Below are 11081 nucleotides of genomic sequence, written 5' to 3'. Positions count from 1 at the left end.
CGGTACCTCAAGACGGGGTGACACTAGAAAAGGGAGCTGACCCTACAACTTTCCATGCAAACCCGCATTTACTTACAGCTCCTGCACTCCTTGCATGGTCATAACAAATAATATATATCTCGGTCGACAAATATTTCACCCGTCAGCCTTGTACTCTTGTCTAAACCATCACCACCGTACAGAATCTACGATCACAAATCCGAATATATGGGGTTAAGATTTCAACTTGAAACCTCCCACAAGACCTAACCAGAAGACCTGATTCCTTCAGTATCCGATGGGCGCTTGTCAATATTGTGTACTGGTACCACATTTCATTATTGGATGTTAAAGTATGATTACCTATATGACAGCTTCTTTAAGTAACCTGTCAACTTAAGTCCTTGTGGACATACAAATATACATATGCAAGCATGGAAAAACATGGTTGCGGGCGATCACCAGGGCCGGCCCTGAGAATTTGGGGGTTCTAGATGAGCCTTCGAAGTGAGGTCCTAAAATTCTTTGATCTCGGTTCTTTGTATATTGATTTGTATAAAAAATTCGCTAAATACATAAAAAGTTCTATTTTCATATCAAGTATCATTAAAAATTAATATCAAAAGAAGATAAATATACAAACATTATTTAAACATTACACGATTCACGTTTTTAGACACAAATGTACTAAATGTTTGCAGTCAAGAGTTTAAGATTAAGAGTGAAGAACAATAAAACTTGATTAACGAGTATAATAAATTCAACGCCAATTGTTTTTCTTGTATTTTTTTTCTTCTAAAATCAACATCACACTAACGAATTGAATATTAAAATAATCCATTGAATAAAAAAGTTATTGAAAAGAAAAATATATAATTCAAAGTTTTGATTACCTTAAAGTACAATCTTTAAGACCATATGATAGTTGGTTTAAACATTCAATGGAAATAGAGAGAATAGGAAGTTGGTTTAAACATTTGATAGAAATTGAGAGAATGAGAAGTTGAAAGAAAAAAAATTGCAAAGAGACTTGAGTTTTAGAACTTTATATGCATTTGGACTGAAAGGCAGCTTCGTGTTTCAAACTCAACACCCCAAAGAAAAATGAAGCCAACATTCCACTGCACTAACAAATGAATTATGATATTTCTTACTTTTTTTTTTGTATTTATATGTTAATTACAAGATATAAATTTTTTTGGAGGCCCTTCCAAAGTGAGGGCCCAGACGGGCACCTACTTGGACTACCCTTAGGCCATCTCCAACCGAAGGGTCCAGAGGGCCAGAGGGCCGAAAATAGCCCTAAAACCGTCTTCAACCGAGGGCTAGGCCAGAGGGCTCTGGAATCTGGGAGGGCCCCTCGGGATCCGAGAGGGCTGGAGGGCTGGCTATTTTTTTTTTAATGTTTCCTATTGCTGTCGGTTAAAACCGACAGCATTGAAGAGCTTTTTTTTTTTAATAGTTCTACTATTAGTGTCGGTTATAACCGACGCTAATAGTTTGAAATATTTTTGAATGTAACGGCTAGCTGAGTCAGCTAGCCGTTGGTTTTTTTTTTTTTTTTTTAAATTTATTTTAAACATTTTTTTCTTCTATAAATATGGTGAAGTTCTTTCAATTCTTCACTTCATTTGCAATATTTCCTTCTTCAATATTTTTCAATATTTCCTTCAATATATTTCTCAATATTTCCTTCAATATTTCCTTCAATATATTTTCTAATATTTCCTTCATCTATAATATTTGTTTCAATTTTTCAATATTTCCTTCAATATATTTTCCAATATTTCCTTCATCTATAATATTTGTTTCAATTTTTCAATATTTCCTTCATCTATAATATTTCTTCATTTCATTTGCAATATTTCCTTCAATATTTCCTTCATTTTTTTTCAAAAAAAAATGGCCTCATCTGCAATGAAAGGTAGGGCTTGGACCCGAAAAGAAGATGAAGCTCTTTGCAAGGCTTATAAATGGATCTCAGAAGATAGTGTGAGGGGGATTTCTCAAACAAGTGAAGGTGTTTGGACTCGTGTGTCCAAAAAATACTTAGAGTTCTACTAAGGCACCATTCCACCGAATACCCGAAACCACGAAAGTTGTTCTTCAAGATGGAAGAAACATCTTCATCCAAGTTTGAATAAATGGCATCAAGCACTATTAGCAGCAGCAAGTAGACATGAAAGCGGCGCCAATTACTATGACGAAGTTAGTGTTTTTACAGTTTATTTTCAATGTTTAATTATATTACATTAATTTCGTGAATTAATTTCCTAAAATTTTTTTAATTATATTTTCTAGGTACGCCAAGCGGAGGAATTGTATATGGAGGGCAGCTCAAAACCCTTTCAGTTTCACGGTTGTTGGGAAATTTGTAAAGGGTGGGTGTTATTTGAAGATCCACCTCAACATAGAGTGGATCCTTTGGAAGCTGCATCCCCATCTGTAGATATGAATGAAGATGGATCTCCTACCGTTCAACAAACAAGGGTAGAAAATCCGACTCCATCCGAAATTTCTTTACCTAGGCCTATGCGACGAAACAAGGCCCGAAGGTTGAGGGAAAAGGGCAAGGCAAATGCTGATTACGCCGCTCAACATGAAGTGGCGGCCTCATTTCGATTACTGGCGGAGCAAAATGCCCGTGAGGCGAAAGAAAGGAAGTGTAGACATGAAGAGCGAGCCAAACAAATACAAGAAGAGATGGATGATAAGAATATGGAAAGGAACACTTCGAATTACACTCCAATGAGTAAGGCCTATTTTGATAGGAAAAAAAAAGAAATTATGGCTCGGCGGCAATTGTTTATCTCTGACTATACTCCTACAATGGCGGATGATGAAGATAATATTGATTATGGATATTAAATTTAAGTCGTTGTAATTTTTAAATTTAAGTTAATGTTGTTTTTAAATTTAATTTGTAGTGTTTAAATATAAGTTGTTGTTTTTAATTTAAGTTGTTGTAGTTTTTAAATTTAAATAATAAATTATGTTTGGCCCTATGGCCCTTTGGCCCTCGGTTGGAGACAGTTTTTTGTGACAGGGCTAAAACGAGCTCTTTGGCCCTCTGGCCCTCGGTTGGAGACGGAAGCAAATATGGCCCTGTACTGTTCATTAAAATATTAATATCTTGGGGAATCTTGGAGGGCCAGAGGGCTCAAACGAGCCATCTGGCCTGCCTTCGGTTGGAGATGGCCTTAGGGCCGGCCCTGACGATCACACACATTAATGGGAGTAGGAGTAAATACTAAAAACCGTGAATTTGTAGCTCCCATCCACAACGACTTTACAATGGTAGACGTATGCTTTTCCAGACACCCAATCGAAAGTCCACATCCCACCGAAAACATGAAAGGGACATTAGGGCATTAGGCATGTTTGGACTTCAAATTAACATGGAGGTGGATTTTCTGCCCTCCTATTTCTATACTCTTCTCATCATTTCCTATTTATGTGGTCACGGTTAAACCACGTTAATATTTTATATTAATTTTTTTCTAAAAATAATAATAATAAAAAGTAATAAGAATATAAAATGTTGACGTAACTTAACCGTGATCACATAAAATAAGAAGGGATGAAAATAGTATAAAAATGAGAGGCCAGACAATCCATCTCCAATTAACATTGGCTCTATGAGGCTCAGACTCACTTTTTCAGTTAATGCACAGGTGAATATTTATGTTGATAAAAGTGAATGGTGTGCAAGCCCAAGAATTTTAAAAGCATTTTCCACAGGGCTTTATGGGCGGCAAAACCCTCTTTCACACTGGACAGTTACCTCGGTCAGGTTTTACAGAGGAAAGCCACTTTTTGATGAGTTTTGAAGGGATGAAAACTAAGTTGCAATGTAAATTCTTATCTCCTGTCAGTAGTCACATCAACAACTAGGAGGAGAGAGAATTACTTTGAAGGGAAAATATGTTCTATATAAGGTAGCAGAAACGCAGAAAACAATAACACTTAACTCACAATACAAAAACTTGCTGCAACCTACCTTTTTCCAAATTCCTTTGAAATTTGACATATCTCTGTAATTGCATCTGCTACATTGCCTATATTAAAACTTCATTTCAAAAGTTTTATGTCCTTAATTGAGATTGGAAATTTTGAGTGACCCTCCAAATTTTGCCCGAGCTGGCAAAAGTTTTCTGTGTCTTTGCTTTTTATGAAGTATGTACTACAGTTAAATTTGTTTGAAAAAACAGCTTCATCCAAAAGCTTTGTTCATCATTTAGATATAAAAAAAACCTGAGCTCAAAAAGGTGTTTCGTAAACATTTAAAAACAGCTTATTGTCACAGTTTTGAGTGAAAATAAACTGAAAACGTGAAGCAGCAAAAATAAGTTTATTCTCACAACCCAGCAGAAATAGTTTTTTTTCAAAGCACAGCAATATCAAACCAACCCTAAACAATGCATCTTTATTTCACAAGTTTTCATACGACTACAGAATTACAGAAGGATTTTGAAGCAAAACTTAAAAAAAAAAAAAATTAGAAAGGCGAACTTTTACTAATAGAAGTATTGATAGCCAGCAAGTGGCTTTACAAAAACTGAAATAACAAAAGAAAATAAACACAAACGAACAGAAATTACAAATGAGCATCCTTAGCTAGGGCAACAATCCTAGCATACACAGTCTTCATGTCAATCTCCAGCCTCTCAGGTTCTTCAACTGCGATGTTGCTGTTGACCAACTGAGCATCCAAAATATCTACTTGTTGACTTGCACTTCGGGCCTCGACCACTTTCACAGCTAGTTCACTAGCCAAGCTAGCTTTCTCAGCGTTCAGTTTGGCCAACTCTTCCTCTAGCTGCTGAATTTGTTGGTCCACTACAGAAATACTATCCCTAATTTCGGTTCCTTCTCCAATAAGAGATTTCAAAAGAGTAGAGAACTCAGAGTGTTGGGGTTTCATTTGTTGCATATGTTCAGCCTCTTTGGCAGCTTGGAAGTATTGTTCCTGCAACTGCTTTAGAAACTGGAAGAAGGATTTAAAGGTCTTGAATTGCTCTTCGGTGATCTCATTAAGCTCATACAGCTTCTCAAGTGTACTCTCAGCTTGATTAAGCATGTCGCGTTGGAAGTTGACATCAAAACCACCTTCCAACCAGTGTTTGAAGGATTGTTTTAGATCTTGAGCTTGTTGGACTGATGGCTTCTGGCTCGGGGAGTCAACCTTTTGCTTGAGTTTCTGAAGTTCGAGCAAGATCTCAGAGAGGGATATGTTGGGATAAACCACAGCTAGAAGAGTTGGCTGCTCTGGTAAGTTGGAAGATGAGGAAGAAGCCTTTTCTTTTTGCTTGTTGCTCTGAGAGGGTGTGCTAGGCTTTTCCTTGCTAGCATCAGGCACAGAATGAGGAACAAGGAAATATGTGTTGTGAGCTTCTTTTGTCGAGCTAGGGGCCTTCCCTTTCTCCCTTGACGAACTGTCAATATCCACTACTCCAATTGCTGGGGTATAGGGAAGGTTGATAGTTAGATAGGCCTCTTCATGTGTGGCTAGTAAAGATGGAGCTGCTGAACCCTGAAATCGAAGTGTGTGAGGCAATGAAAATCATGGTAAAGTTAAAAAGGATAACTGCAAAAGTAAATAGATAAATGACAACGAATATACCTGTTCGGGAATTGTTGCTACCTCTACAGGCAAATCAACATTCTCAGCCTCTATCAAAGCAACCTTTGATTGCTCGACGACAGGAGGTGAAGGAGATTTGTTGCCCGAAGGGAAAGTGAAAGGCTCCTTTGACATCTTAGGCTCTGCATTAGCACCAGAAGGGCCTGAGGGATGAACTCCTGAACTCCCAACCTCATTAGGATAAAGGATATCTTGGAGAGGTTCATTCATGACTTGATTCTTTTGTTCCTGCTAGAACAAGCGGTTAGTTATCCATGGACAAGAGGCATAAGAGAAAATTAGGATTTGTGAACCACAGAAAAATGTAAATTGAATATCTAAAGGATGACTTATGGCAGCAACAACATTTTTATTGTGGTTTCTCTCGTAAGTTAGGTGAAAACTCACCACCTTTGAAGGAGATATTATAGTCTTGGGCCGAGTCTTTCTTCTGGTTGAACTCCGACAATCCTGTGTTAGAATTCATCGGTAAGTTATATAAACTAACAACTCATCAAAAAGCACTTAATCACTTATTGGCTGCTCCCTTCTTCTTCCTACCAACTGTCCCAGAAGCTTCACCTATTTTGAGACCAGTATCGGGCCTAGTCCTCTTTCTGGTTGAAGTCTAGGAAGCCTCTGAGGCAAGAGTGTTGTGCCTAGCCTTAGTTCTCCTCTATCTGAGCATCTTTGATGAAGATGAAGAGGTAGGAGAAGTTGCTCGAGCCCGAGAACTAGCATCTTTTATGGCTAATCATCATATTGATTCAAGGCTACAACGAGAGGGATCCACTAACTTCCATACCCTTTAAAGGGTTGGGGAACATGAACTTATTCATCTAATAGAGCAAGAAGTCCATGTGCTCTTGATCTCTATTGGTGGAGAAGGACGAGGACGAGGGGCCATACTTGCTTTTAAAATAGCTGAGAAAGCCAAAGTAGTAGGTCGCACAAGCCTGAAACCCTGAAGATAGATACTTAATCTTCACTGTTGGTAGAGTGGCCTCAACTTCTCTTTTCTTCTTCTTCGACTGCAAGTCCCAGTGAGACAACTAATCCTTTGAGACGTCAATACACCTACCTCATGGCCACATACCAAACAGCTGAGCCTCTGAAATCAAAAGTATTGATTGCATTATTCCAGAATAGCAAGGCTGCACTGAGCAGTTCGGGCTTCAGGGTCACAGAAGATTTGGACATCATAATTCAGGTCATAAATCCCATTCAGTGCCCATCTTGCTATAAAGAATGGTTCTCGAGCATCAACCCACTTCGACCACTCTTGACCAGGGGCGGTCGGGAAACCTCTAGAAGCGTTACTCCACCTGGTCGGGCAAATTCCCTTCGAATTAGATTAAGGAGAATGAGAGAGCTAGGTGGCTGGAGGCTTATTGTTCTCAACTACATCTGACATTTCTTGGTACCACAATGGGTCCAAATAGTAGGATTCCCATGGTGAAAGTAGACTGGAAGATTCAGACCACCTTGCACTTTGTAGAGTGTTCAATCGAGTTCTAAGGCTGGTAAGACCTTCATCAGACTCATGACGAGAAGCTGTTGAAGTCGACATGGATGAATTGATTGAGAGTTTGAAATTTTCAGAAACGGATAGTTGAATTCAGTTTTCGGAAGATGAAATTATCGATCTTTCGAAGACTTAAAGTTTTCTGGAAACTGAAGGTGAAGTGAAAATTGATAGCGTGTTCCCTTTTATATCCTTTAAAATTTGCCCGTTAGAGCTAGTGGATTAGAGGAAAAGTTTATGCTAATAACGGTCACTTAATGGTGATAACCCCCTTCCCGACAAGCCGAAGGTGAAAGGTTTTTTATAATTAAGCCAAAATTAAATTGCTTAATTACATTTAAACGGGGTAACATTAGCCCTGTTCGAGGCTCAATCTCTTGTCAGTAGTCACATCAACAACTAGGAGGAGAGAAGATTACTTCGAAAGGAAGATGTTTGAACTAAAGGGAAAATTTGTATAAGGTGGTAGAAAGGCAGAAGACAATGACACTAAACTCATAATACAAAAAGACTTCAAATTTCTGCAACCTACCTTTTCCAAATTACTTTCGTAATTTGATACCTTTGCAGTTGCATTTACGTTTAAAGCTCTGCCACATTGCAAGTAGTATCGATTGTCTGTAGTATCTCCTGTCAGTTGATCACAATGAAAGAAAATCATGAAACAGAGAAAGTGCAACATATCTGACCTTGAAAAAGTTGAACCGGAGTGATAGAATAGAAGTAGGAGGAGGAGCAGAAGACGGGCCTTGAAAAAGAAAAGTACGGGCATCTTTCGAAGGAGAATTCGAGGGATAGGAGTAAAAAGCAATCGTAAAAGAAAAACAATCAGAAATGACACAATCCATGAACGAAAATCTGACCTATATGAACAGGACTGATGAGAGGAAGAGCAGATGATGGGCCTTGAAAAAGCGATGTACGTGCAGATTTCGAAGGTGGTGCAGAGAAATAGGAATCTAATTGCTTCTGTCCTCCACTAGTACTCCCTGCAACTCACATAGCCAAAGTGCCAAGTTTCAAAGAGACAGATTAACGGTCCATTACTAATCAACGGTTCACTACTAATCACATCGATATTGTCCTAGTTTACATCTATATTATAAGAGAGAATTATCACAAAAGAGCCTCGGCAATATTAGAAGTGAAACCTTTCTTTATATATTTTAATTCATTTTATCAATTGATAGTTTTCCGTAGGATTCTTGCATTCTTCGAGAGAATAGCAGAAATCGATTTTAAAAATAATCAGCCAAGAAAACCCATCACTGATCAACCAAAACAAAACAACCCAAGAAGTAAAAATCTGACCTTGACGACCGGGAGTGATTTGGGAAGCAGAAGACGGGCTGTGAAGAAGCGGAGAAGCAGCAGGGTCAGGCTTGGAAGGGGAAGGGGAAGGAGAACGAGAACGAGAACGAGGGGCACATTGGTACCTTTCTTGGCGGAGCCAGAACCGGATGTATCCACTGAGGCTTTGGATCTTTTTACTATTGTAAATTTTGCCGAGGAGTTCGAGTGCCTTCTCCTCCCCCAGCAAACCCAGCCTCCTTCTCAAATCAGCGTCCGGCTGCTGCTGGTCTCTCTCCTCACATATGCTGTTCAGTTTTTGCTCCACCGGCAGGGGCAGAGGCACATGGAGTTGCGTTTCTGGGAAATCGTCTCCGGCAGTGGCCGCCGCTGCTAGGCGTGGCTGGGACAAAGTTCTAATGGCGGAGGTGGGGAGTTGAGAGTAGCTGAGAGAGGAAGCGTCGGGATTTGACAAAACGGGTTCATCGAAACCAACATCCGCAATCTCTGTGTAACTGCGTTTGGAACCGTAATTATGCGGATGATCCATTAGTTAACTTTGTAATTAACTGGAAAGGAAGAAAGGAAGGAGGTTTTCTGAAAAAATCCAGTTGATTTCAAATCCGGTGGTTTAAAAGGAGCTACTACGTACTATTCCTTTTTCCTTTCCATTTCTTCTTCTTCCTGTGATTTGAATTCACATGACGTCCCTCTGCCATGTGAACCAGACCAAGTTTATATTTACACTTTTTTTATCTTGGGATGAACCGGACGAAGTTTTCTGTGTACAGAGACTTTGGATTGGATCAAGACTCCAAGCTGATCCATGCCCGACAAGGTAAAGTGGTCCTTCATCCTTTTTCAACGATAGAAGAGATGACTTCCTCGAGGAGTTACAGTACCTTAGTCACCAAGTATATCATCCTTTTTCAGCTCTTTTCTTTTTCCTTTAGGGCTCTTTTGTGCATGGTCCACTGGTCCATTAATTTTTAAAGAATTTTAACGAAAAGTTTTTGTTACTATTTATTTTAACGAAAAATAATATTTTTACATTAAAAAATCATATTCATTTTAACTTTTGTTCTGTCATTTTCGTTAAAACTCAAAGTTTTCAAACAATTTTCATTAGTTTTCTTTAATTTTTCACCAAACTCAATTTCAAACGGTAACTCACGTTTTAATATACGAAAATTAATGAAAACCTCTATTTTATATTTTTTACATAGTACGTAAATCACGAGGTCATCATCGTTGTGTTCGGTTTAATTATATAATATTTTGTATAAATTCTTTTATGCCTGATTCGTAACAGTAAATCTGCTTTATGTAAATTGTTGAACGACTTTACCTCCATCTCCATGTGCAGCTTAAGATTCTGTATAATGACGCAGATGGAATTTTCAATAGGAAAGACTTTTCAAGCACCAATAAATAATATAATAAGAGAAATATTATCGAAATTCTCTCAAATTGACATTCTTTATAGACTTTTACATCTCATATTTTTTTACACGGATAATACTAAATGAGACTAAATTTGCAAATTGATGTGTTATTGATAGATTGAGTACGTATATCAATACTTAACTAATAATACAATCATCAAATTTTCATTTTATTAGTTTTTCTTTAATTTTTAGGGAACTTTAACGAAAATTTCTCTATACTGTTCATTTTAAAGAAAAATCATATTTTTACATTAAAAAATCAATCATGGTACTATTCATTTTACCTTTTATTTTGTCATTTTCGTTAAAATTCAAAATTTTTAAATCTTTTTCATTAATTTTTCTTAATTTTTAACTAATCTTACTTAATTTCAAACCATAAGTGACATTTTAATATACGAAAATTAATGAAAACCTCTATTTTATATTTTTACATGGTACGTAAACCACGAGGTCATCATCGTTGTGTTCGGTTTAATTATATAATATTTTGAATAAATTCTTTTATGCCTGATTCGTAATATTAAATCTGCTTTATGTGTAAATTGTTGAACGACTTTACCTCCATCTCCATGTGCAGCTTAAGATTCTGTATAATGATGCATATGGAATTTTCAATAGGAAAGACTTTTCAAGCACCAATAAATAATATAATAAGAGAAATATTATCGAAATTCTTTCAAATTGACATTCTTTGTTGACTTTTACATCTCATATTTTTTACACGGATAATACTAAATGAGACTAAATTTGTAAATTAAATGATGTGTCATTGATAGATTGAGCACGTATATCAATACTTAAGTAATAATCTAATCATCAATTTTCATTTCATTTATTTTATAAAATTTTATCTACAAATTTAGTCCTATAATATTATTTTTTTGCATAATATTTATAATATTGAACAAAAATTAACGTTAAAATATAAAATTTACAAAGATTCCACTTTGAGATAGCATTTATGATATGGAAGAATCCAAATAATATTGGGATTGGGATCTGCTGCCTTGCTAAGTGTCAGGGACACAGTAGTGAACAGTTGGATTTTTTTCAGGAGCTTACTAAACAAGGCAAACCCTTTGAGTTCATTGGTGACGGCAGATTTTGAGATTGTGTAGTAGAAAAATTAAATTAAACTTATCCAAAAACAATTAATAGGATGACATGCAAAAATATTTCTCAGGACTTTTGCGTCTTTTCTGCTTTGACAACA

At 37.0% G+C, this 11081-nt stretch overlaps 1 protein-coding gene across 2 annotated transcripts; it reads right to left on the bottom strand.

Moving 5' to 3' along the window:
* Positions 1 to 4477: 4477 nt before the first annotated feature.
* On the bottom strand, positions 4478 to 9318 carry LOC126596303 (uncharacterized). 2 transcript variants are annotated; one of them, XM_050262846.1, is made up of 6 exons: positions 8439 to 9318; positions 7991 to 8116; positions 7660 to 7757; positions 6011 to 6073; positions 5603 to 5854; positions 4478 to 5512 (listed from the first exon to the last, which is right to left on the bottom strand). In XM_050262846.1, the coding sequence occupies exons 1-6, from the start codon at positions 8965 to 8967 to the stop codon at positions 4577 to 4579; spliced, it is 2004 nt and encodes a 667-aa protein (XP_050118803.1). In that variant the 5' UTR covers positions 8968 to 9318; the 3' UTR covers positions 4478 to 4576. The 2 variants fall into 2 exon arrangements, with proteins under 2 accessions (XP_050118803.1, XP_050118813.1); XM_050262856.1 differs by lacking the exon at positions 6011 to 6073 and having other exon boundaries at positions 5603 to 5851; positions 8439 to 9314.
* Positions 9319 to 11081: the final 1763 nt, after the last annotated feature.

Source organism: Malus sylvestris, chromosome 2 (genome assembly GCF_916048215.2).
Source record: "Malus sylvestris chromosome 2, drMalSylv7.2, whole genome shotgun sequence".
NCBI classification, from domain to species: domain Eukaryota; kingdom Viridiplantae; phylum Streptophyta; class Magnoliopsida; order Rosales; family Rosaceae; genus Malus; species Malus sylvestris.
This window is presented reverse-complemented; position numbering and strand designations above follow the sequence as displayed.